This window comes from Phycodurus eques, chromosome 2, assembly GCF_024500275.1.
Source record: "Phycodurus eques isolate BA_2022a chromosome 2, UOR_Pequ_1.1, whole genome shotgun sequence".
Classification (NCBI taxonomy): domain Eukaryota; kingdom Metazoa; phylum Chordata; class Actinopteri; order Syngnathiformes; family Syngnathidae; genus Phycodurus; species Phycodurus eques.
Genome location: NC_084526.1, coordinates 11,050,397 through 11,078,031, shown reverse-complemented (window position 1 = coordinate 11,078,031; position 27,635 = coordinate 11,050,397). Strand labels below are relative to the sequence as shown.

Below are 27,635 nucleotides of genomic sequence, written 5' to 3'. Positions count from 1 at the left end.
ACTGTATATTATTATTATTATTTGCTTGATTTACAATGCTTTAAACAATCGTGTATTTGTATTTTTTTTAAAAATAATACTTTTCAAATAATTATCATGACATCATTATTTCTGATTAAAATGAACTATTTTACATATTTTCCGTGCACAGTTTTTTTGCGTCGATCACATGAGCGGCGTTCATGTGACAGGTCACGTGATCTCAGCTCCAATCGCAAGCAGCAGAGTGTTGCTCAATGCTCATTCTTCCCCTCACTGACTGGCAGCGGGCGCTCCGAACGGGCACCGGGCGCTGAACTAACTGCCTTCATCTCCACTGCCGACAAACTAGCTGCAGGTAATTGTCAAATTCGTCTCTTAATCGCCAGATCGTCTTTAGCTTGCACAGACACGGCGTGCTTACGCGAAGAGTTATCTGATAGATAATCCAACTATGAGCTGTCAAGTCTCTCTTGTCCCACAAACAAGTAAACAACAAACTAGCTAAGACGGCTAGTTTGGCCCAGTCTTATTTTATACATGTTGTGCTGGAACTCTTGAGCTATTCGTACACGCACGAGTGTTTTTGTTTTGTTTTCTTTAACGTGTACACATTGATAAGGAATTAATTAGTCGTGAATTAATTGCGCTGTACTGTCAAATGTAATTTGAAAAGCGACGACATAGCTGACGGCTCACATCCAATGAGGACAACAGGACGCTTAAACCAAATCCATAATTCAATATACAGTAGCAAATTAAGGTGCTGCATTGTCAGTGTTGCATGGATGAGCTGTTTTTTCTTTTTACAAGTACCATCAATGAGGAATGAGGAAATTGATTTATCTCAAGTCCAGTTGTCTGGTTGACATGTGAGGGCAAGATGAAACCTGCAGAACCATATTCATGAATGGGACTTCAAGGTCTTGGCGCTGGTGTGCCCCTTTCCCGGATCCGCAACAAAGAAATACTATCGTGGCTTTGTATTTCCTGCCCTACTTATTTATTCAAACACACAGCATCTTGATTAAACAGCTAGAGCCATTCAGAAGTAATCAGATAAGAAGTAAGTGAACGTGTAAGGAAGGAAAGTCTAGTTAAGATTAACGTGACCCAGTATACTCATCGGCTGAAAATCCTTTGTGGTTTCAGTTCTGACTCACCCTGCCTGAAACCCGCAGCCATACTGCACGTCAGCAAAGCCTTTGCACCTTTCCCTACGAGCTTGTTTTCCGCAGTGTTGACCTTTATCCTTAAGTGCACTACTGCTGGTTTTATAAAAATGCATATATAGTCAAACCTTGAAATTCGAACACAAGTCGGCTGATAGAAACACTAAGAACAAGGTTAGAATTATTAACTGTCCAGACATTTATTTAAGGTAATGATTTAACATTGATCCAATGTTTTGGTAAACCTTTGTTTCGCTACGTCAAAAAAATAAAATAAAAAATGCTCTCACCATGTCAGGAGTACAACAGTCCATTTCGGGAAGTGTAAATTGAGCATTTGTATTGTTTATGAAGGCAGGCGATCATACTGAGATAGCAATGGACTGAAAAATGGTACGTGGGTTTCAGGGGAATTTTTCTGTTACTTCCCTGTCTATTTCTCAGTGATAAGCAAACCGTCAGCCTAACGTGTCAGGCCACTTAGAATTGATGCAGCTGCAACATGTTGACTGCTCTCACTTCTACTTTTCTAGAAACAAGGCCCGCCTCAACAGTTCCTTATTTTTAAATCACTGTAAAAATTATTTGTTTCCTACTTGCTTGCCTTTCTGAGATTGTTTACATATCACGAGATTCTCACATATGTCTGACTGTGCTCCTAATGATTTGAATGGACCTTAAGTAGCCCTTTATTCCAGAGCACAGACCCCGCTTCCCATCATCAGAATCTCTAATGGCTCCTTGTCCTGCATGCAACAAACTGAAGTGCACTGCAAACTGCACTGCTCGCAGAATTTTTGCTCAGGTGAAGTGTCCAGTTAGAGTTAAAATAACATTGACAGGAACATTGTATCACAAAGCATTCAGTTTATAAAAAATAAAACGAGAAGTCCTTGAATGCAGTGGACTGTTTTTATTTTTTATTTTTTGTCTTGTTTGACTGTTAGGTCAAGCAGAATGGAAAATCTGTATCCCTTTTATGCCCGAACAGTTTTACTGTGTCACAGTGGAGTTTTTAAGCTTCCGCTGTGGTATTATAGTTGAGGTTTGTTGAGAATCAGACTTGATCAGTCGAACAGAACAAAGTTTCTAGAAGGGAAAGAGAAACAAAGACAAAAGACAAAGCACTAATTGCAAACAGGTTGAGAGAAGTAAATCATTACAGTGCTACCTACACCCTGTGAGGGAAGGACAGGACAAGATAGAACAGGACAAGGACAGGAGGAGAAGAAGCATGCAGGACAAGGGTCGTGAACCCGGCTGTACAACTGAAGTGTGGTGGCATTAATTATATGAATTATAAAAGTGTACAGGACGAGACTATAAGTGAGGGGATACACAAGCGATTTGCATATTCATTAGTTATTTGTTGCAGTAAGTGCGTGACCCCACACCCAGCGAAAGAGTCCTAGGGGTGTGTGCCTGGGGATACATGCAAGTACATTGATACTGTTTTACATGCACAAAGACTGACAGTGTCCTGTAATTGCTGTGCCGCACCGCGGTGGCTGAGGACCCCACCCAATCAATCGAGGGGCGGGGTCAGGCCCAGGGGTTCGCCCGGGAGCACCTCCGCGGACGGGACACGTCCCACACCGAGGGACCCAGGGCGGTCCGCCAGCCCTACCGTGGCGCCCCAATAACCGGCCACCCAGAGGAGGCCACAGGGACCCAATGTCACCCAGCCAACCACTAATTGGAGCTAATTGAGATCCTGTCGATTCTAAACTTTGCCACCAAGCCGTTAAGGTGGAATGTGATTATTGGATTCTTGAAAGATTTATGGCGTTTAAGAATAGTAGAAATAAATTGAAGTTTTGGTAGTTTGATGTTGCTGCAGTCTGTTCGTTCCAATTCTAGCCAAGAATCACACTCCTCACTGTGGTGCAACCATTTGATGAGGTATTGTAATTGGTTAGTTAAATAATAGTGTTTAAAGTTGGGAGCATTTAGGCCTCCCTCCAGTTTACTTTTCTGAAGAGTGGAAAGACTGAGTGTATTTTTCTTATTTTTTGAATAGAAATTTCTTACAGCAGAATTTAAGGTTTGAAACCATTTTAATGTGGTCTTAAATGGAATCATTGAAAATAAATAATTTATTTGAGGTAAGGTTTTCATTTTTATTGTAGCTATTCTTCCCAGTAATGATATAGCCAAGTTATTCCAGCGTCTTAAGGCAGCAGAGATTTTTTTTCCAGAAGTGGTGTGTAATTTAGATTGGTTAGCTCTGTGAGTTTTGACGAAATATTGAAACCTAAGTACTTAATGTTTCCTATAGGAATAGGGTACTCTGGGATTTGATATGTAGGAGTCCATGAGTTTGCTGTTATTGGGAGTGTTGTTGATTTTTTTCCACTTAATAGAGTAGTCGGATATTTGTCAAAATGTTTTAATGAGATTGAAAACTGCCTGAAGAGAATACTTGGGTTCCTGTAAGTAAAGAAGAATATCATCAGCATATAGATTGATTTTGTGTTCTGTCACTAGTGAGCACCTTGAATATTAGCATTCTGACGTATAGCGGCAGCAAGAGGCTTGATAAATATTGCAAATAGCATTGGTGAGAGTGGACATCCTTGTCTGGTTCCTCTTTGTCATGTAAAACTTTGTGAAGTGATCCTATTTGTGGTGAGTGTTGCTTTCGGCGCATTGTATAATGCTGCTATCCAATGTATAAATGAATCTCCAAAGTCCAATTTGCGAAGTACTGCAAACAGGAAAGCCCAGTTCACTTTATGAAAAGCTTTCTCTGCGTCAAGTGACATGATGATTGCATTTAGATTTTTAACGCTGTGACATGCTGATTAAATTCAACAGGCGTCTTGCATTATTTGTGGAATTTGTCAGGACATAGTGGCTTTCGAGCTAACCTTGATATCTACATTAATCAGTGATAAGGGCCGATAACTCGCCGGAAGAGTGGGGTCTTTACCTGGCTTTAGTAATAACTTAATTGAAGCTGTGTTCATATGGGTACTAATTCTACCTTTTATCTTTTATCCTTTATCTCATTGACTGTTCTGAAAAATAGAGGCGCTAGTATTGGCCAAAAATGTTTCATGAATTCCACAGGGATTCCGTCCGGGCCAGGCGCCCGTCCCGGTTGCATATTTTTTAATGCGTTAAGTAATTCTGTGATGGTTAAAGGAACATCAAGGCTGTCTTTAATTTGTCTATTTAATTGAGGGATGTTTAGATCCTTAATAAAAGTTTCTATTTCTTTTAGATCAGGGTTGTTCGAAGATGCGTACAAGCTGCTATAAAAATTGTAAAAAATGTCATTTATTTCTAATGGTGACTGTGTACAGTTGCCGTTTGAATCTTGAATGGCTGTAATGAATGATTTTTCTTTATTGCGCTGAAGTTGGACTGTTTTTCAATTGCTGACGCAGTGTGTTGACCACTGACGAGGACTTTGTCAGACATGACTGGGGATAATAGTATGCATACATTGCACTTGTAGTCTGGTAGGGGTTTAACCGACAAGTAGACGTGTCGACTTTATCAGTCCACAATGACCTACAGCGCTTGAAGTTGACTAATCGCCAATAATGTATTTTGACATTAACAACACTGTTCCTTAACAGGTGAGGAGGGTGGTGGGTCTGTGCAACAAACTAGCTGCGCTGCCTTAAACGTGTGGAAATATTTGACTAAGAAAATGTAGCGTCTTCTTAGATGATGAACTGAGGATGGTGGTCGATCAACAACCTCTTTGTGAAAATTAATTGTCACCTGTAACCACTGAATTAGCACTTTATGGCTGCAACACGTTCCAAAAAAGATGAGACAGGGTCATGTTTACCATTGTGTTACATCACCTGATGTCTGTTTTTGATGCAGTTCCGCCTGAGGGATCGAAGGTCACGGGCATTCAATGTTGGTTTTCGGCCTTGCCGCTTACATGAAGTGATTTCTCCAGATTCTCTGAACCTTCTGCTGATATTATGGACCGTAGATGATGAAATTCCTAAATTCCTTTCAATTGTACGTCGAGGAACATTGTCCTTAAACTGTTCCACTATTTTCTCACGCACTTGTTCACAAAGAGGTGAACCTCGCCCCATCTTTCCCTGTGAATGACTGAGCAATTCAGGGAAGCTCCTTTTATAGCCAATCATGGCACCCACCTGTTCCCAACGAGCCTGTTCACCTGTGGGATGTTCCAAACAGGTGTTTGAGGAGCATTCCTCAACTTTCTCGGTCTTTTTTGCCGCCTGTCCCAGCTTTTTTGGAATGTGTTGCAGCCATAAAATTCAAACTTAATGATTATTTGCTAAAAACAATAGTTTATCAGTTTGAACATTACATATCTTGTCTTTGTAGTGTATTCAATTAAGTATAGGTTGAACGTGATTTGCAAATCATTGTATTGTGTTTGTATTTATGTTTAACACTACATCCCAACGTCATTGGAATTGGGGTTGTAATACTGCCTGCGTTTTTAGTCTTGAATATTCATCAAATTGGATGCCTTTTTTGATGGTCTTTTCAGGCAACATGTGGCACTCAGCCCTCCTGTTATTTGCTACCAGCTTGTCATTAAGCATGGCTAAACCTCACATCCACCCGCTGTCCACTGAGATGGTTGACTTCATTAACAAGATAAACACTACCTGGAGGGTGAGCTTTTTGTTTCCTTCCGTGCTTGTTTTGCCGCTTCTTTCACTGATGTTTGTCTACGTGTGCTCCTCTGCCACAGGCAGCCCACAACTTTCATAATGTTGACTACAGTTATGTTCAGAAACTGTGCGGAACGTTTCTCAAGGGACCCAAACTTCCCGTCATGTGAGTGTCACATGTAGATGAGCTACTCTGTCTATGTGGTAAAATGTGCTACCATTTTAAATTGCCCTGAACTTACCCTCATATGCAGGGTTCAGTATGGCGACGATGTGATGCTGCCTAAGAACTTTGACTCCAGGGAGGAGTGGCCCAACTGTCCCACACTGAAGGAGATCAGAGACCAGGGCTCCTGTGGGTCCTGCTGGGTGAGGATTCGGAACTGAAACAGTGTTGACCCGATTTAGATTTACAATGTTTATTGTACTCCATCAAAAACAGCAAATGAAATGTATTCGTAAACATTGACAGTCCTCTCTGTTTCCAGGCATTTGGTGCTGCAGAGGCCATGTCTGACCGTGTGTGTATCCACAGCAATGCCAAGGTCAGCGTCGAGGTCTCTGCAGAGGACCTGCTGACCTGTTGTGATGGTTGTGGCTTGGGGTGAGATGACCCCCAACTCTTGTTTTTATTTGTCTCAACAGCACCCCTTTACAGGAGTGACCTACTGTAGGAATGCAGTCCTTGTATTGTTTGACTAATTTTGACAATTAACTGAAATGTGACAATTAACTGTTTCAACTTAACAATCATAAATTTGAGAATGGCGAAATCCGCAAGTAATTAAATCCTAAATATACCCAGAACTTTAATCCCCAAAACACTTACTTACTTACAACAATCCCCTTAAAAATAAATGCCTTAAAGATGATTTGATTTAGGCGGCACGTTGGTCGACAGATTAGCACATCTGCCTCACAGTTCTGAGGACCGGGGTTCAAATCCCGGCACCGCCTGTGTGCAGTTTGCATGTCCTCCCCGTGCCTGTGTGGGTTTTCTCCGGGCACTCCGGTTTCCTCCCACATCCCCAAAACATGCGTGGTAGGTTGATTGGAGACTCTAAATTGCCCGTAGGTGTGAATGTGTGCACGAATGGTTGTTTGTTTATATGTGCCCTGCGATTGGCTGGCGACCAGTTCAGGGTGTACCCCGCCTCTCGCCCGAAGACAGCTGGGATAGGCTGCAGCACGCCCGTGACCCTTGTGAGGATAAAGCGGTCCAGTAAAATGGATGGATGATTTGATTTACAAAAAAGGCACCAGATGTGCAAAGTATATGTTGCCCTTGGAACCTGCAAAAGTACTCACGACTTTCCCATTTTGCCAGTGAATAGCTGAGGTTAGGTTCCAAAAGAAAAAAAAAATGAAAATGGTGAAGGGTGACTAAGTGGGGGATTACTTTTTGTCAGAATTTTGCCTGACTGAATAGCGATGATCTGTAATTGATGCTTCCCTAAAAGTGCTGATTGCCTATATTAAAAGTTTAAAATTTTGTCACAAAAATACAAATGAAAAAATTTGAGGATGGACGTTTGTCTCCAACCACAATATGTATATATAATATGTGTTCAAATTAGGCATGAGAGGCTTTCTCAACATATTCAAACTGACACCTTGTTTTAGATGTAACGGTGGCTACCCCTCAGCAGCCTGGGACTTCTGGACCAAAGAGGGACTGGTCTCTGGCGGCCTCTATAACTCCCACATTGGTGAGGGACGTTCTCAAAACAAGCCACGAGGAGAGCGTGGATGTACCAGCTAAGCGTCATCTTCCTGTACGCAGGTTGCCGTCCCTACACCATCGCGCCTTGTGAGCACCACGTGAACGGTAGCCGACCTCCCTGCACTGGGGAGGGTGGAGACACACCCAAGTGCGTGTCTAAGTGTGAACCTGGCTACTCACCCAGATACATGCAGGACAAGCATTATGGTAAGGGAAAAACTTCATCTCTTAAACTTGAGCGAGTTTACGCATACGGTCCTGAGCTTAGCCCACTGCTTAGGGCCAGTAATCTTTTAGGAAAGTGCAATTGTGAGGTCATTTGGATATTAATAAATATTTTTCATGTGTTTCAGGTAAAACGTCTTACAGCGTTCTGTCAGAGGAGGAGCAGATTCAGTTGGAGATATACAAGAACGGTCCAGTAGAAGGAGCTTTTACAGTTTATGCAGACTTTGTTCTGTACAAGAGTGGTATGTGCACTGTGCCACTGACTACACTGTATTTGACAAAGATTCAAAATAATTTCTTTCTGCATTTCAACCCCTATCATCTGTGAGTAATGATTTTGCCTCTTGTTTGCAGGTGTGTATCAGCATGTTTCTGGGTCCATACTGGGTGGACACGCCATTAAGATCCTTGGCTGGGGGGAGGAGGATGGTGTCCCCTACTGGCTCTGTGCCAACTCCTGGAACACTGACTGGGGTGATAATGGTGAGAGAGTGCTTTACTTTACTCCACAAACTAATGGCCACAACTAGGGATGTCCCAAACTCATTTGTGTCGCAGCAGTCCGAGTCGTCTTATTTTGAGTATCTGCCGATACCATGGTAATGAAAGGGGGGGGGGGGGGGGGGGGGGGCGTATCAAAATGTTCTCTTAACTCATTCACTGCCAGTCTTCCCAGTTAACATTGATATTTGATTTCTAAAACTGTCAATGGCAGTGAATGTTTTTATAAAACTATCCCAAAATACAATGCAGACATATTACATTTAAATATCCTGTTTTAAAGCTATAATCTGTAAATTATCCCCCCCTTAGGCTGGAATTCCGTAATCCAACCACAGCAATTGCCTCTATATGACGTAGGCTGTGCCTTCGTCCCCATCTCCCCAGCCCTCCGTGGGTGAATATATACCGTGTAATACAGCTGTTGAAACTCGCAGGGTCAATAAAACTGTTGGAGAGAACCTGTCAATAGTTCAATACCCAGAGTGCATATATGTTCTCCATCCACTGCAGTGATACCTTTTGTTAATGTAGAGCAGCGGTGGCCAACTAGACTAAGAGCCACTTTTTTTTCTGTGTTACTGCAAAGAGCCACATCATACACATGGGTACACATGAACATCATCTTTTAATCATGTATGCACGCATACACAGACCTCTGCTCAGCCAGATCTAATGAAAATAACCACACCAACATGATAATATCAGGAATTTTCAACAGTTAACATTGTGTGCACTGTCTCACACACACAAACTCTCAGTTCAAGCAAGTCCACAAACAATAATAGAATAATTTTCAATAACATCTTTCTCTTACTATGCTGCTGAGTGAGACTTCTGGCATTCCTTATCTTGAACAATCCTCTTCAAATCTGGCTTGTATTCTGTTGTTGCCACTCTAAGCAATTCTTGCATTTTTGACGCATGTCATGTGACAGCTCCTGAAGACCCGCATGAAACTAGTTAAAGAGCCGCATGAGGCTCGCGAGCCGCGGGTTGGCCACCCCTGATGTAGAGACACGTGCATACATTTCCATGTTTAAAGTGAGCGAAACAGAACAGCCGCTGCCCACCCCAAGACATTCAATTAATGTATATTATAAAGTATACATATATTTTGTTTTACAACAATACTCAATTATATTTATAATGTACCTGTGGATAAAAAACAAAACTTGTGGGCAAAATGTATGCAGTCGGTACGCACCGGCCGTTGATGTATGTATGTGTGCCTCTTTTAAAAATACTGTATTACACTCTCACATCTTGTTCTGGGGCAACCCACTTCTCCAAACTACAACCCCAATTCCAATGACGTTGGGATGTTGTGTTAAACATAAATAAAAACAGAATACAATGATTTGAAAATCATCCATCCATTTTCGGAGCCGCTTCTCCTCACAAGGGTCGCGGGAGTGCTGGAGCCTATCCCAGCTATCATCGGGTAGGAGGCAGGGTACACCCTGAACTGGTTGCCAGCCAATCGCAGGACACATACAAACAAACAACCAACCACACTCACATTCACACCTGCGGACAATTTAGAGTCTTCAATTAACCTACGATGCATGTTTTTGGGATGTGGGAGGAAACCAGAGTGCCTGGAGAAAACCCACGCAGGCAGAACATGCAAACTCCACACAGGCGGGGCCAGGGATTGAACCCTGGTCCTCAGAACTGTGAGGCAGACGCTCTAACCAGTCGGCCGGCGATTTGCAAATCATGTTCGACCTATATTTAATTGAATACACTACAAAGACATTTAGTGTTCAAACTGATAAACTATTGTTTTTAGCAAATAATCATTAACGTTTGAATTTTATGGCTGCAACACGACCTTCGATCCCTCAGGCGGCACTGCATCAAAAACCGACATCAATGTGGAAAGGATATCGCCACATGGGCTCAGGAACATTTCAGAAAACCAATGACAGTAAATACAGTTCTGTAAGTGCAACTTGAAACTCTACTATGCAAAGCAAAAGCCATTTATCAGAAACGCCGCTGGCTTCTCTGTGTACGAGTTCATCTAAGATGGACTGATGCAAAGAGTTCTGTGGTCCGACGAGTCCACATTTCAAATTTTGGGGGGAAATTGTGGATGTCGAGACCCCGGACTGTTGAACAGCTGAAGTTGTACATCAAGCAAGAATGGGAAAGAATTCCACCGACAAAGCTTCAACAATTAGTGTCCTCAGTTCCCAAACGCTTTTATTGAATGTTGTTTCAAGAAAAGGTCATGTATTGGAATTGGGATTGTATTAATCTATTTTTGTCATTTAAGAAATGTGATAAAGTACAGTATACTGTATATGTGAAGCATCAAGCGCCCATACAAACACGGCGTTTGTATATCCAATCGCTCAATGTGGTGTGTGATCGTCGACTTGACAGCAGTGTAGTGGAGGAAGTTTGCAGCAGCGGGAGGCATTTCAGTCTCCGACGCGACCCCCTTCTTCTTCTTTTCCAGTGTCGATTCTTGCTTCTCCTATCACGTCTCTAGTGCTCAGCTGAGATGTCCACTGGTATTTCACCAGCTATCAGTCTGAGAGATAAGGAAGTCACGGCAGAAAGAAACTCTCCCCGGTTTGCGTTCATCCACGCCATGACAGGAGGGCATCAGCAGCGTTTGGACGATTAAAGTTATCATCAATTGGATAAAAGTTCTCACACACCACATCGCTGGGACTCTAGGAAGTTCACATGCACACGTTCAAAGAAATTAGATAAGATCAATAAACACGGATAAGGACCAGCAGAGCGTTGTCCACTAGTTACAGCAAGCCCACTACAACTAACGTTACCTGAATGTTCACCATCTGCTGTAAATTATTACTGTACACCTGCACAATAAAGAGATTTTTTTTTTTTTTAAAGGAACCGTGTCAAATATTGAGCTTTTACAAAGATAATGCACATTTACATGATTTTCCAGTGGTGCAGAAATGCACTGCATAATACTGGATTTATTTTTTGATATGGCCATTTATTCAGCTAAAGAAACCTACAAACTTAATGTTAGCTGTGTTTTTGTCTGTTTTTTTTTTTTTTAGGATTCTTTAAAATCTTGCGTGGCTCAAATCACTGTGGCATTGAGTCTGAGGTCGTGGCGGGTGTTCCCAAGTAGAACCAAAGGTAAGATGATACGGAATAGCAAGTTGTAACTACAATAATATACTGAGTAATCTTTATTTGAAGTCAACTGATGCTGTAATTATTGTCGCTGTGCAGGTTTTGAGTGTCCACTAGAGGGCGATACACTCCACGTGGCTGCACTAAACACGCCCAGTGTGTTGTTCTAGTTTTTATTCATCACGATTCAACCCCACGGATCATGTTTCCTTCTTAACAGTAGCAACAAAAGATTGAAGAGTGACGATTTGTATTTTTAGGTTGATCTTTGAAATGTCTGCAACCACTGTATGTGCCTGAACACAATGTGTTCTTGAAATCTTGTAATGTCTGCGCAGGTTTGAAAGTCAAACATGTTCATTTCACTTTGTAATTGTTTATGTCTGACTTTTCCAGTCTACAAATTTGATAGGCTAACCTCAGTGTCTTGAATGTGTCAAATGTTTTATCATTACGGCTTTTATATTGCCATTTTATTGTTCAATGCCATGCTAAACTGCTATTATGGTGTACACGTTGTAATTGGTGCTTGCATGTCATCAAATGAGAATCTGGATTTCTTTTATTATGGATTAAATTTAAAAGTTTTATTTTAATCACCTGCCTACAGTGAACAAAATCTTAGCATAGAACTGTTAAGCTCTGAATAAAATTTTGAGTTTTGTACTCATTGTGACTTTGTGGTCCATGGCAAATTAATGTTTTGGGGAAGTAGATTTGAATTTGCAGTTTGCAGTTGCATGCTATCAGTGCTACTTGGTCAGTAGTCACAATTGTGACCATCTTTACAAAAGCTCCCGTTCCTTAAAAACTAAACTTTTCTAAAACATGAATATAGCATATTGATTGCACTATGCAACATTAATTGCCAGAATTGGATCTGGCAGTGTATAGCCCGTTATTACTGTGAAACCATATAATTGTTTAATCGCCTCATCATGTTATAACATATACAGTACATAACAAATTGATGGATGGATAGTTTTGAAATCAGAAGGATAGTGTTTTTGAACCATTGTTCAAGCTCCTGTTAAAACTGTTTTGCTAACAAGAAATGCTTAAAATATCTCAGTGTATTTGTTACATATGACAATTTGAAATTTTGGTACCTATTTGAGCAAGAATTATGGAAGTTGGCACGTAATTTGCTTTCACGGGCCCCATAAAATGATGTGGCGGGCCGGATCTGGCCCGCGAGCCTTGCGGGTGACACCAATGGTGTACGCCATAATTAGTGAACGTTCACAACTTGAATTCCACAAAGTCTCAAACAACCTTGTTTCGTGACTTTCGATACAGTATGCTCGTGAGATGAACTGAGTTCTTCAAATAGGTTAGTATATCATGTAAATACGTTTTGGAGAAGAAAATCTTTCGAAACACATGCATTAGTCTTCTTAACGCTACTTCCGCCTTGTTGTCAGAAAAAAACACGCCCCTTAAGAGACGGCGAAGGGTATGCTTGTTTTGTTCCCCAGAGTTTTAGTCACCAGCTCTATGTTCGACAGTGGATTTTGAAACGAATGGACAAAAACAAACTTACAACAGAGGGATATGAACCTGAAAATGAATTCAAATTATAAATATTAAGTGCGTGTGGAGTGTGGATGTAACCAATGCAATCATTATAGTACGTCCAGGACACCCTGGGATAGAAATCCAACAACCATTTAGGCGCTCAGTTGGAACGTCTTCAAGCGAGAGAGAGGGACGAGAGCCTGTCAACAGTGTCAAGCTAGTCTGGGAACCATGGAGGGGAGCAGCAGGGCTTCGTGGATGAAGTGTGGCTCTGTGGTGTCCTTAGTGGTCGTTATTCTGGCCATTTGGTTTCGGTCACCGGGCAGTGAGGTACTGGACGGCCGGCTGGACACGGTGTTGTCGTCGCTGCTGCGCGCCGAGAGCAAAGTTGGAGTGAAACACGTCGCTCGGCCGAAGGTGGCTATCGGTAAGGGCTAGCACACTTGGCTCCTGTCATTACGTTTAACTTTGCTAACATTAACTCTGTTTCGTCAACAAATGGCTACTGCAATGAAATTTCCCCAACTATGGATTTAGTTGCCGACTATTTTCTTCAATTCTAAATTCCAAGTGTTACTTTTTTTTTTTTTTTATATTGTGTTGATGCCTGAGAAGTTTGGCTGTGAAATCTACTATGGGAACTTGGCACAAACCTGAAACCCACAAAAATGTGGCTAAATCAAGTGTGTCATTTCATCGGATTGAAGTGGAACTCGCACAAATGCCGCCTGCCAAGTGGTGTGATTAAATGGTGACTTTAAATGATATACAGGACTGTCAAAGAACGAGCATTCTTTTCTGTCGGTCAGACCCCCCAAATTTGGTCAAGGCAGGCTTTGTTAATCGCACATTAGAATGTTTACAAGGTGCTAAAATGTCCATAATGGATGCAGGAATTTGCCTCTAACGGTTTTTCATCTCCCCCATAAGATTGCCCATGTGTGACATTGCAAGAACAAAAATGTAGGTAAACCCCGAAATAGAGCTGCGTGATATGGAGAGAAAAAAATTATCATAAGATCCAGATATCGTTAATTTTATATCCCAATACGATATATATCTTGATAGTGTTCCTTAAAACTGCAATTCACTGAAGCTCGGAGTGCGTCAGACGCTGCAGATCGTGGAAGCCTCCTTTGCACAAAATAATCTTATTCCACTCAGTGGTGCACTGAGGCGACTGGTCAATCATTTGAACAAAGTTAAGACACATTTTTGTTCGCCGCCACTGCGGTTGGGCACAAGCACGTCTTCGTGCGCTTTCTTCTTGGTTGGTTTTCGCCACTTCTTCTAGTCGGCAGACTAGGCATCGAAACTGGGAAACGAAACTTTTCAATTTGAACGATTCGGGGAGAACCGGCACATTAGTCTCGGTTCCAATCGATTCTCGATGCCCAACCCTGAGCAACGATAGAGGATTATATTTGATCTACAATATGTATCGTTATATCACACAGCTCTACCCTGAAATAGTAATCTTTTTATCACACCCTGAAACTCAGACATTTGGTGTCTTTGGGTGTCATAAGTGTTATCACGTTCTTATCCTGTATCTCCAACCTTTGCCCACTTACAGCCAAATTGATACCTGTGCCTAGTAACTAGTGTGGGTTAGGATCACATCCCACGTCAGCCTAGTTACATCATACGTCTAATCAGTGCTTCTGATGGTCAATTGAAGCTTCTACGTGGCATCAAATGTACAGCATGTGTCTCTTTACATTGGGATGTCTCTCTACTAAAGTCGATCAGAACTGCTTACTCTTGTACTTATCCCCAGGTCTGTGTTTTTCTGTGCCTAATAATAAACATTGCCATCATGTTTCACAAACGTTGCACATTCATCCCTTTGCTGATGCTCTTGCAGGTTTTGGAGGATGTGTGGACCTGCTCGTGGACGGTGTGACGCTGCTCAATAAAATCAGCCTCGTGCCTGCCGACCAGCCTCTACATCACGACTACATAGAAAACGCTGAGCAGCTCTCTCAGAGCTTCGCCTACTTCTTTGGACCAGGCGCTGCGGCAGAGTAAGCACTGATTAAGGTTTCAATTAAAGTAGCTTGTGCGCTTACGTTCCTGGCGGCCCGAAACGTAGCGTGGTGTGGGATTTTAACTTCGTATTCAAGTTTTTTCACGATCTGTCCATTTTTACGGATGAAACCTGGATGCCGGACAGCTTTGGAGCATATTTTTTGCCCCGACAGAGTCGAACGAAGCTCCTGCCCTACCTGGCTGCAGAGTCAGTGTCAACGCAGGGGAGCACTTATATACTGCCATTCAATAAAAGTTTGATCATTTTCTTTTTCTTTCAACAACTAATTCGCTAATCTAGCTCTAGTCCTAAAACATGCACACACAAAAAGCGTCTTATTCGCATATAAAATTCACACAGCTTTGACATTTCTAGAAAATGCTCTCTCTCCGTCTCTCTTTCTCTCTTTCTCACGCTCTTTCTTTCACTCTCTCTTTCTCTCTCCTGTTTTTTAATCACTGTAAACAGATTTGCCACAGTGGGCATTGTAGGTAAATTCAACATATGGCTTAGCTTTAGAAGCGTTGTAGACAGCAGGTGAGAGATGCTGGGAAATACATATGCTTCCTGTCCCACTATGGACTGCCTCCAAGATTTGATATGCCCTATTACTGTATGTTCTGTCAGGTTTCGTTGCCTGCACCCCATTTTACTCCGGCTGACTCGGTTTCTCATCCGCGCTGTGACTGCCATGGCAAATGTTGTGACACCTTAAAAATATTTCCAGGCATCCACTGTAATCATTGCCTGTCACTTTTGTCTATCCTGTCGCCCTGCATCGTCTTAGTCATCCGGTTCTATCTACGGTGGCCTTAAACGGTGCCGGGAACAAAGTGTAAACGTAGCCTAATGAGAGAAAAATAAAATCTGCCTCTAAAACAATAATAATACTCAATTTTGATTGACATTGTCAGAGAGGTATTCATTTAAAGTCGATCATAGTCATGCATGGCCATTCCACTGTTTGGTTTTAGAAAAAAAAAATCCCAACATGGAAGTAGAGCTGCAAGCAGCTATTAAGCACATTGGGGGTCCATTGAATGCGCACCAGGCTTTTCAGTTGCTGCTTGCTGCGATCCGTTACAGAGTCAAACTCATAAAACATTTATTATAACTTTGCAGGCAATGTTTCACATTTAATTTTAACATTATTAACGGTAACAAACTAACACTCCAAATTAACTTCGATTGAAAAGTAATAATGTGGCGTTGCTGAGGTGTTACCGCTTTGACTGTGAGTCTGCTTATTTCATGTAACTTCTTGTGTATACGCTCTTCTTTTCTCACTTTCTTCTCACTCCTTGTTGAGACTGCTCCTTCTTTTGGAATAAATGTTCCCCGGAAGAAAAAAGAGAAACATACAGGGTTAAGCTGTTGATGCTCGCTAAACTGAACTCTCCCATGTTACACTGAAGCTACTGCGTGAATGCGTAAACTTTAACATTTCTTGTGACTTGGACACTTATTTTTGCAGAAGATTGTGGTGAAATTAAATTGTACAGCTTCAGGAGCGTACAACCATAGCGGTTCCTCTTTGTTTGTAGTTGTATTCGTGCTTTACATAGTGGCTGGTAGTTGCTGAGGTCTTTTGTTGTTCTTGGTGTGTTAAGCACTGTGCCTGTGTGTCTATGTGGGGTTCTGTCATATATAGTTGCTGTGTAGGTCTTGTTTTGTGTGTTATACTTTGAGGTTGTGTACAAGAGTTTGTGTGTGTGTGTGTGTGCGTGCGCGCGCGTGCATAATGGATTTGTAAAGCTTGAGAGCAGTTTTGTCACTTATATTGCAAAGACCTCCGGGCACCTCCTGACTTACCGTACCTCCCTCACATGCTCTGTGTTCCATCACATTGCGATTGAGAGCTCTATTTTCGTGACTGATGTAAATCCGGCGTGGCGGGCAGTATAAATCTGCACGGAGGCGAATTAGACCTGGTTTTGGTCATTTCACAGACGAGCGCAAACCGGCGTATTTAAAAGAGGGAGGTGTGTGCCGTGGGGCATGGTCAAAGCCGATTTTAATCATGTCGAATCAACGCGGCTCCTCTCATTCCCTTTAAATACAGCGCAGTGACAGTCTCGTATGGAGACATCTGTGTGCGGAAGAGGATGATGCGCAATCGCAGCGATCCGTGTGTAAGCAGAGCATTGTCACTGCTCATGGCCGGTGTGGCAACAGACAATGTAAGTGGGTACCCTTATTAAATACAGAAGGCGCTTTTGAGCGTTCATATTCCGATTCAGGCAGATGCTTTTACTACATTGCCAAGCAAAGTGGTGAATCCAGATTAAATATTTTCCAGATGTTTTTTTAAAATCACATTATGTTTAAAGGTTCATGTTAGGTTTACCAGGCTACTTTAATTGTAGCTATCCCTACGTTCTTTAATTTAGTCTATGTGAAAAGTAAAAGTGGTTTCCTGCTCACTAATACGTTGCGCATTGACAATAAACCAGTAGTTTGGTTTACATTCCTCCACAGGGGACACTAATTACCGTGACGACTCAAAATAGCTTTGTCATTTTGGTTTCCTCGTGTTGTTATTGGCCGACCTCGCAGGCGCTTCGTGCTGAATGAGACGCTCTTCAGCGAGCTGGTTGAGGCCTCCCGTGACCTACCTGGAAACAGATGGTCGGTGGGAGGCAATGCCCCTGTCATGGCCGGCCGCATGGCCAACGAGGGATGTGACGTGCTGCTCGGGGGAAGCTTTAGCCCAGACTTTACTGATGTCCTTTCACAGCACATCACTGGTATAACACAAAACACACAAAAAGCTTCTAGTATTCTGTTAACTTTATTGTGTTTGAACTGCTTTTATGTATCATCATTGGTATTTCTCCAGTTGCAGGCAACATCGTAGAAGAGCCCGACATACATCTCATCCTGGAGTATCCATCTGGTGCAAAGTGGGGGCGCTATTCCTCCCGTAGAGCCAACAGGTACATCATAGGTGATAATAGGCACCGATTGACATCACGATAAGTTGACCTATCATCTGTGTGCAGGTACATTGTCCACAGTGACGACCATAACCCTTATCTGGCATCCATGGAAGAGTTTGTCAAAAAGCTCAAAGACTTTCATCCAGACCTTCTGGTCGTGGGTGGCTTACAAATGATGGACAACTTTCCTTTCCAGTCTGGTAAAATGAATTGGATGAAGAAATTTGGTTGGTTTTGGAGTGTCGCCTCTCATTGTATGACCGCCTCCGATTGTCCTTTACATCAGGTGAGCGTGCCTCTCTGCTCTCCCGCCTGGCAGAAGTGCTGGCCACCTCCTCTCCCACGCTCGGTGTCCATTTCGAGATGGCCAGTTTTGTGGAAGAGAGTATCATGGAAGATCTGCTTCATTACGTCATCCCTCAAGTACGCCTACTCCACATTTAATTTAGTTACCGTATTTTCCGGACTATAAGCCGCTAGTTTATTCCCGCGCTCTGAACCATGCGGCCTATGTAACGATACGGCTAAAATATAGTTTTGTTTTCTTCGTTAACGGCTATCAGGGGGCGCAATAAGTGCAAAAACAAGACAGGCCCAAGTTGTTTAAACGTACAACAGGAACCTGTTCGATCGTAATGCTTAAAACATGACCGTTTCCAATAATGCACTCGGGTTTGGGCATGCGCAGATGCCTCCAGCGTGTAGAAGACGACGATGCTACTTATTGGCGCGCTTGAAGCAAAATGCAGCACGACACGCACGAACGCAAAATATTTTTTATTTTTCACACTCGTCATGTAACGTACAAGAAGAAAAGCTTATGATGCAGCTTTTAAGTTGAAAGCCACCGATCTGCCCATCCAGGAGGGAAATCGAGCTGCTGCACGTAAGCTTGGCGTTAACGAATCGATGGTGAGGCGTTGGAGACGGCAGCGTGAAAAACTGATGCGATGCCAAAAGACAACAAAGGCTTTCAGAGGTCATAAGAGCAGATGGGCCGAACTTGAAAATGTAGTCAGAAAATACGGAAGTCATAGTGTTTCTAAAAATGTCAGTCAGTAGAGCGCACACCAATGCTCTAGTTTTAACAATGTTTCCAAAAATGTTGTTTTCTTTTTTTGTTTCTTTTTAGTTAACAGACTTTGTAATGTGACAATTATGTAAGACATTGGTTTATTGAATAAATACGCTGTGGCATTTTTCTTCTGGAGTGGATTCTTCCACTCACACTAAAGTGATTGAAAAGGCGAAAAAATAAAAAAATACCTCCATGCTCCTTTATCCTTTTCTAGTACATTATGTTTCCCACAATCAAAATGGCACTGTTTGTTCATCATTATCCATGAACAAACACAAAAATGACACATCTTTTCACTTTTGTTTCCAGTTTGGTGTTGATGAAGGTCTGCTCACTTCTAAGTGACATTGCATTCATAAGGTTATTATAGCGTAACTATAACATAGAATCTATAACAGAAAGGATTATAAAAAAGATCCAATACAATGTCTCCAGGGGTTCAGTTGTTCAGATTGTCAAGGTACAGATGAGTGTGCTCAAATTAAAGAACACTGGCTGGTATTCCATTTGGATTGGTTTATCTACTGTGGTCTGTAACACAAAGGAGAATCAGCAAGGCATCAACACCATGCCTCTCTCAACAACACACGTACTCAATAGTGAACCCAATTTAATAAATCACTGTATTCAGTAGTTGAATACCTAAACACAAACCAAGCACCTTAGAATGAGGCTCATCATTATATTAGCTTGCATACTAGCCTGATAACACACTTGCACAAAATGACATGACATCACACCTGAGTAAACAAGTATGCTATACAAAAAGCACTTAACACGGTGAACGTCAGAAACCTCTCCTTTTGGCATTCACACACAAAAATGAGCGTGAGGAAATAAAGGCGGATTGTAACTGCAAAGTTTGACTAAATGAGCAATTGATAGGTGCACTTGTAGGGAAGAAAACAAAACATTGATTTTTACTTTCACTTTTGCCTCACACGAGGTGCATCCAACGACCACCAAAAAAACAGCCATCCATGAGTTAAAACGTAATGATAGCTAGCATGTAAACAATGTGGTCTTTCTAACAATCTAATGGTGGGCCAAAACCTTTGCACAGTACCGTAGATATTGTTAGAATTTTGTGTATACAGTATGCTGATTGTCATCGTGTTTCTGCTCACCCAGGCGGACTCTTTAGGAATGAATGAACAGGAGCTTCCCAACCTGCTGAGTCTCCTTAAAGGCTCCACCATCACAGTACTTTCCGACCCAAACCCTCGCGTGGCTACCGTCCTGGACCAGATGAGGGAGGTCTACCGCATGGTCAACCAGCGTTACAAAGACTCCATCGCTCAGGACGACGACGCCCAATCGTGGGGCAAGCCCCTGACCCGCCTCCACGTGCACACGTTAGCCTTTCAGGCCATGATTGTGACCCGGGGCTCCCAGTGGAAGAACACCATGTCGGCCACCGCCAAGGCCTCGCTCACCGCCAACCGCCACGTGTGCGGCTCCGACGACATCGATCCCAGCAAAGCCAGGCTCATCATGGACGACTCGTTCTCCGTCAGCCGGCGGGAGGGCAGCCAGCGCATCCCCCTGCAGGAAAGCCGGCCCGTCAGCTGCTGGGAGGAGGACGACTACGAGATCTGCGTGGCGCCCGTGCTCGTGTGCACCGAGGTGTACCAGACAGCTGGCGGAGGAGACAACATCTCAGGTGCTGGCCTGGTGCTGCAGATCTAAAGCAATCAAACTGTCTCTCTCTGCTACTAACAACACAGTTTGACTCTGATCATCTTGGAACACAGGCACTGACTCAGGTTAAGTGCCTGTCAGGTTAACCCTAACGTGGCGGACCACTCAGATAAGTGATAGAAATTAGGTAACAGAATATATTGTAGAGGTTTGGGTCTTTCCTTTCTAGACCTATTCAGGAAGCTCTCACTGAATGTGTGCTTTATGGGTTGTATCCCCTTGAATGAGAAAAATGTGCATTTGCAAGCCCTCGATCTATTTTTAGTTGTTTGGTTTACGAGCTGGCAGCAGGCCAGACAAGTGCTTAGCACATGCGCTTCACAGTTCTGAGGTGTTGGGAGTTTGAATCCGGGCTCCGTTTGCATGCTTTTCCCCATGCCTGATGTGATTTTCTCCGTCTTCCTCCCACATTCCCAAAAATATGCTTGATAAGTTCATTGAAGACTCTAAATTGGCTGTTGGTGTGAATGGTTGTTTGTCTAATTGTACCCAGCGATTGGCTAGCAACCAGTCGAGGGTGTACCCTGCCTCTCGCCCAAAGTTGCCCAAAGTCTGCTGGGAGAGGCTCTAGATGATCTCGTGTCTCAAGAGGATAAGTGCTATAGAAAATGGATGGATTGTTTTCAAGCTGAAGTCTTGTGTCTTCCTCATCACTTCTACTCAACAACATTCTGCCATATTTGCTGAGTCATTGAAGTCATCTGACTGACCTCCGTTCTCCATATTCAGTTAGGACCAGAGCATAGTGAGCCATATAGAACCTTGGGGCCAAGAGTGATTTTCAAGCTACTAATTATCCAGGGCAAATTCAATCACTAAATGCAGAGTCTCTTGCAATCTAATGCCCCCTGTGCACGCAAATCCCATAACCATTGCTGCAACAGAAGCATTTTGGTCACACAGTCGTGCCTCTGTCGCAGCTCTGATACGGCTTCAGAGGGCCCAAAACTGGCGGGTGGACTTCACCCACTCATTTCAGGTCTATGCCGTGGGTACAGAATAGCGACACGGAAAAGTGGACATTGGTAAAATGGGCATTTGATTGAATGTAATTGATCAATTATGCAAAAAAAAAAAAAAAAAAACGTTTTTAGCTATTGTTTTTAAAGGAATGGAATGTCCATCCTCCTAATGTCTTCCAGACAGCAAATTAGTTAAGTGAACCAGTAGCGCCTGTTGGTTGCAGTCAAAGTCGTCCACTGCATTTTGCCCCAGTTGTGTAGCAGCAATGCATTTCATCAAACTATCTGTTGGATACAATGAACCAAACCTTGTGTCAAGTAATTGAACATTTAGTAAAAAGGGGCCAAGCAGATTGATCCAGTTCTATTTCAAAGGCCACAACTGAAATCCTTTCTTCTCCCATATTGCTGTGAATTGGAAAGATAATGCTGGAACCTCCAGATGATCCCAGTATATGTGAAAGTATGACTTTTGAGTCTGCTATTTCTTTTAATGTTGTCACTCGCCATGCAATAATACAAAAATGCGTTCAAGAGACCACTGCAGATGGTGAATTTTCTATCATTTTGCATCCCTTGACTTCTGTTTTACATGTTTATGTTATCATGTGTGCATGTGTCTCTATCTTTAAGGACCAAATAAGCAGTGAGGACTGCCCCCAAGAACATTCCACTGCACATTCAACGTTCCTTCTAACCCCCATATTTCGTCACTACTTTCCACCACTACAACTATCTTTAATGAAATCCATGTGCGGTTTGACGTGTATCATGTTACAATGCAACAGGAATGAGGTCAAGAGAAAATAAGCTACCTTGAAAATAAGCTACCTCATCATTTTGGTCTTATGATGGGGTAGGAATATATGATGGAGTTAAATGAGCCTTTCTTTATTCATGTGGAAAGGGGATGTTTTCGGGCAAAACGTGCCTCAATGTGTATACAACGTGATGGGAAATAGGCTCACGGGTCATGTTTCAATGTTTTATTTTTTTTGGGCAGAATATCAGCCTGAATTCATCCTGATAGAACTGTTTGCAAGCATATCACTTTATCTTCATTCTAAAGGTATTTTCATTGTTCATGTTCTAAAGCAATTTGTAACTGTTCCATGCATGTTAACTCCTCCATGAAACATTAGTTGAGAATAAATGATGACACAGCATTTGATGTGTTATTTATTTATTTATTATTATTTCATATGCTCAGTTGCCTACCATTACTAATGTACGTCATATTTGATTACAAAAGTGAATATTTAACCAGGTTAGTGAATATTTAACCAACTTATGTCCTGCTTCAGTGGCTTCAAATTACTAAGTAGTCCCAGACATGAACTATGCTTCTTTATTTAATTCCACATTTGTGAATGCTTTTGTCTGCGGTTCTAGTCTGATCACCCCGTCATTTGCAAAATATATTCCCCGTTTCAATCGATTTATGCATCTTATGTACATTATCAGAAGGCATATTAATGCATGCTTAAGAGGTAAGGATGAATATGACAGGTCTGCTACTTTAAATACAACCCAAATTCCAGTGAAGTTGGGATGTTGTGTTATACATCAATTAAAACATGTATTTATGTTTAACACAACGTCAACGTCCCATGCAAATCATTGTATCCTGTTTTTATATTTAACACAGGGTCCCAACTTCATTGGAATTGGGGTTGTAGAAACATTTGAACAAACAGCTGTCGTTAAATACTCCCTGCTGAAAACCAAGTAAATCAGTAATGTACATTGATTACAAATCACACATATTGTGGCGTGGTCTACACTTCAGGGTCCAGGATGAGATGGTTGAGTAAGTCTTTGCTGTAAATGAGGTTCGTCTCATGGTCGGTGAGGGCTGTCAGCATCTCGTCCATCTCCTCCTGAGTGAAGGCCTCACCTGTTGTTGACACACATGCAAATCGCTGGTCACGGATAAAGTATAAAACCTGAAATTTATGACTGAATGTTGCTTGTGTTGAAGAAAACAAAATACTCTACCTTCATCCATCATGTACTGCGACAGAACATCCGGGTCCAAGGAGCCCTTCTTTTCGTTGTCAAGAACCTCAACACATAATTAAGAGAACACTTTTTAAGCACCCTCATTACATTAGATATGGTCTTATGTGAGGATTACACAATGCATTATATATGTAGTCACACCATTCAAGTCAGTGTTGTAAGTGTAAGTGTTCTCGACAGAGTTAAAGTGAGGGAAGTTGAGCCCAACCCTCCATGGGACAAGGAACCATATTTGGTTACAAGTCCAAATGGATACCACAAGATTTCGCCCAATCAATCAGCTGAAAAGGTAATGATAGTAATAAAATGGTTATGAATAAATAAAGGTGTGTCATACCAACAGCATTTTTATACTGTAACTATCGTCAAGCGTCATTATAATTAATAATATAAAATTGTTAATATTTTTAATGGAAAACAAAATACTTTTAAAACAATTATATAATTTTATGGGGCTAAATATTGAATTTTAGGGAGTAAATTTAGTCTTTTTTTTGTTTGTTTTCAGTTGTATAGTCTTATTTGTCCTCATTCAAAATGGTAATTCACTAGTACTGTATACTTTTACTTTCATTTCATTGAATGTGAAATGAATGTGCGTGCGTGTATTTGTGTGTGCATAGGGAGAGTTGTAGAGCAAGGAACCAAAATGTGTGAGCGTGCTTGATTTGGGCAACTGTTAATTTTTATGTCACACTTATTAGTAATTAACAAATACCCTTAGTGAACTGTGAGTTGTTTAACTGGTTTGACTAGTGTAACTATGTTTCCAAGCACAACTTTATGCAAGCCAAACAGTGTGAATAAGACGCAGGCCCTCTCACCTCAAACGCTTGAAGCAGCACGTCCTCAGAGATGGGAGGGAACCTTCAACACACACACACACACACACACACGCACACACGCTCGAGCAGTCCAACCAGCGTTGGTGTGATGACACCAGAACAATGCGAGTACTACCATTAGTCATTAGCGAGCACAATACTTTGAGCTATTTTAATTGCTTGGGTAGGATACAGCACACATAATGATAAGCTTTTAAGTACAGCGATCTCCCTGTTCTCATGCCCTCCTTGATAGCATTAGGTAACACTTTCACAATGTAATGACAGTCAACAGAAGTTGTTAAACAACAAATTCTGAAGTTCGATAACACGACTTATTTCAATTTATTTCATAATGTTTATTATTGCAGTTGTATAACTGCGCTGACTCATACTGAGAGCTTTATTGTACACATTGTACACAATTGGATGAAGCCTGGTGAGCTACACTGTGGTCTTCTATGACTGTGCATCTCTTGCTATCTTTCAAGACAAAATTTGTTCATGTAGTTCTTGTTATCAGATCTCAATGGATTGTGTAAGTGTACCTAATGTTGTGGCGTATACGTTCAAGGATGGAGCCATCCAATTGTCCCGACCCGCGTTGAGATTCAATAACATGGTCGCTAATATTATCAAAGACATCCTACTTGTGTTCCATCAGAACTTTGGTCATGGCGGGGAGGAAGCGGTCCAGGTGGATGTATCCTGTTTGGTCCTCTTCCACCTGGTTTGGTAAATGTAGTTACTCAACTGCAGCGATAAGGAGTCTATCGGGGGTGAGGATTGAAGGCCCGCCGCACACCGGGCGACGAAAGCCGAACGTGACTGAACCGGACAATTGCGAACAAATTGCAGTCGGCGACTCACATTGCACACCTGGCGATTGACCCTTGCACACATACTAACTGCAATGGAAACATTGCAACCTCTGGTGTTCTTTTCCGGGAAACCATGTTGTGAGGCTCCACGTATACTGTATTTAACCACAAACAACAGAGCACAATTCTTCAAGGAAAAAGCGGATTGCCCTGGCTGCTGTGGCTATATTAGAATATTACAAAGAGAGGGAGAAAACAATCATTTGCACTCACATTCACACCTATGGACAATTCAGAGTCGTCAGTTATCTGAACATGCGTGTTTTGGGGATGTGGGAGAAAGTCGGAGTCCCGTACCCGGAGAATACCGAACTCCACACCGGAGCTGAGATCCGAACCCAGAACCCCCCGAATCTCACAACTGCGCCAGGATGTGCTTGCCCGAGATGATTTCTTAAATGAAAGAGTATACATCAACGCGGGTTCTGACCTCAGCTATGAAGTTGTGCAGGTCTGCCTGACTGGGGAAGCGGCCCAGAGAATAGATGATGGTGCCAATCTCACTGGGGAGAAAAAAACCCAAAAGGTTTTGCATTCACATTTTCATTTGATTTCGTGTAATACAAGTGACGTAAATATAATGCTCACCTTCTAATTTTTCTTCATATGTCATGAAATTATGCAATAATCACTGGGTGTTGGTTTTGTAATACATTATAGACGCGTCTTGTATTTGATTTTATGCAAACGAGACAGCATATTGAGTCTGCAGTGAAACGAAGAGGACCAGAGAAGAAAAATTCCGTTTTTAAAACTGTGTTCTGCGTTTGAGATGGAGCTCACCGGACATCGACTGTGCTGTTTGATTGGTAGTCAAACGCTTCGAAAGCTGCTCGAATCTTTTTTTCCACCTCTGGGAGAAAATAAAAAATAAAATAAAGGCTTAGTCTTAGTTTGCATTGACACTAGTTTGCTAACTCTACTTGAATTCATTTGGGTTGACTTGATCTTGACGCCGGTTTTCGTGGTCATTTCACGGAACAAACCTGCACTCTGCGCGTTGTCCGCCATCTTGTTTGTTGTTTCACGGTCGCCTGGCAACCAAAATTAGGCACGCGCTTTGTGGGGGAAATGTAACGAAAATACTGCTACTGAAATAAAAATAAAATTACAACAAAAATAATAATAACAATTCATCAATTAAAACCAATCAAAAACCCGGCGAGGTTCTCAAGGCAACTTTCGGGACGTCCGTGTGACGTCACGTGGTTTTGCGTTTTGTCACGGAGTGAATTCGAGCCCTGAAAATCTGAATTCTCATCATGAAAAAAAGAAAAATTGCCTTCAGCATACGATGAATTATTTTGTTTAATTCATTAAATTCTGTATTCAAAACGTTATGGTTGAATTTAACTCACTATATATATATATCCTTTGCTTGAAAATTTTAATAAAAATGATTTTGTTATTTATTTATATTATTGAAACAGAAGTATCGATTGAAGATATCACGAATGAAATTGATTGCTCAATCTATTTCCTAACCTTTTATTTTATTTTCGTAATTGCTACATCTCTTGTATAATGTTACACTGTTTGACATATTCTTCATTATTATAATGTATTATTATTATGATGCTTCATGATCTATTAAAGATATACTTTTGAATTTATGCAATGAATATGTATTATGCATTTATGCAAATCAGTTCACTTATTTGTAGCAGCTTTCCTTTTGATTTACACATACTGAGGGCCACTGTAAAAAAGTTTCAATTTGATATATTATTATTTCCTTTGCATATGCACACCTGTATTTATTTGTATACAGTATTCAGTGGGATTAGACTGTGTACCTAATGAATTCACTATTTCATATGTGCAAAACGTTTCTTTTGATGGTGTGGGGAAGAAAGGTAGAAGAAGTGAAAGTTGTAATTTTTGTATAAATGGTTCAGAAAAGAGTTTAAGGGGCACAAGAACAGCAATTCGTAAACCGATTCATAATACACTTTCCAATGCAGACACAGACAGAATTGAGAAATGTAATGAAATGTGATATTTCTATTCATATTTTCAGACAGCTATATTTAAAAACTTGAAGCTCATAAAGTGGAAGTTCTATTATGTCGCAGAATGGACCTCAGCAGTCAGTCACACTAAAATCCTCCACACTAATTCTGTCTTTTAGTTTTTACAAAATTGAGACTTGGCCGATATTTCATATCATTCAATCATTGTCAAGTAACACGTTGAAGAAGACATTGGTCAGTTTCACTGCACAATGCAAACACCTACTAGGTGCGCCACACCGAAGCAGTAACTTTCCCAAGAAAGAACATCCTGAAAACCATGTTTGTCGTTTTAAAAATTCAAAGTTG

The 27,635-nt window shown here is 41.6% G+C and overlaps 3 protein-coding genes across 4 annotated transcripts; 2 read left to right on the top strand and 1 right to left on the bottom strand.

Annotated features, from left to right (window-relative positions):
• Positions 1–228: 228 nt before the first annotated feature.
• Positions 229–12,028, top strand: ctsba (cathepsin Ba). The gene is made up of 11 exons (XM_061667067.1): positions 229–337; positions 5,647–5,774; positions 5,854–5,939; positions 6,028–6,142; positions 6,262–6,377; positions 7,397–7,482; positions 7,557–7,703; positions 7,850–7,966; positions 8,079–8,207; positions 11,279–11,360; positions 11,457–12,028. Exons 2-10 carry the CDS (start codon positions 5,652–5,654, stop codon positions 11,350–11,352), a joined length of 993 nt encoding a protein of 330 aa, XP_061523051.1. The 5' UTR covers positions 229–337; positions 5,647–5,651; the 3' UTR covers positions 11,353–11,360; positions 11,457–12,028.
• Positions 12,029–12,831: 803 nt separating this feature from the next.
• Positions 12,832–22,753, top strand: adpgk2 (ADP-dependent glucokinase 2). The gene is made up of 7 exons (XM_061667040.1): positions 12,832–13,302; positions 14,743–14,902; positions 17,464–17,654; positions 17,747–17,843; positions 17,910–18,046; positions 18,133–18,269; positions 20,056–22,753. Exons 1-7 carry the CDS (start codon positions 13,107–13,109, stop codon positions 20,611–20,613), a joined length of 1,476 nt encoding a protein of 491 aa, XP_061523024.1. The 5' UTR covers positions 12,832–13,106; the 3' UTR covers positions 20,614–22,753.
• A 12-nt stretch (positions 22,754–22,765) lies between these two features.
• On the bottom strand, positions 22,766–26,441 carry efcab2 (EF-hand calcium binding domain 2). Of its 2 annotated transcripts, XM_061667027.1 has the most exons (7): positions 26,301–26,441; positions 26,098–26,167; positions 25,745–25,817; positions 25,084–25,160; positions 24,434–24,476; positions 23,586–23,652; positions 22,766–23,484 (listed from the first exon to the last, which is right to left on the bottom strand). In XM_061667027.1, exons 1-7 carry the CDS (start codon positions 26,323–26,325, stop codon positions 23,366–23,368), a joined length of 474 nt encoding a protein of 157 aa, XP_061523011.1. In that variant the 5' UTR covers positions 26,326–26,441; the 3' UTR covers positions 22,766–23,365. The 2 variants fall into 2 exon arrangements, 1 of the variants encoding a protein (XP_061523011.1); XR_009767417.1 differs by lacking the exon at positions 22,766–23,484 and having other exon boundaries at positions 23,602–23,652; positions 24,434–25,817; positions 25,903–26,333.
• Between the last annotated feature and the right edge of the window lie 1,194 nt (positions 26,442–27,635).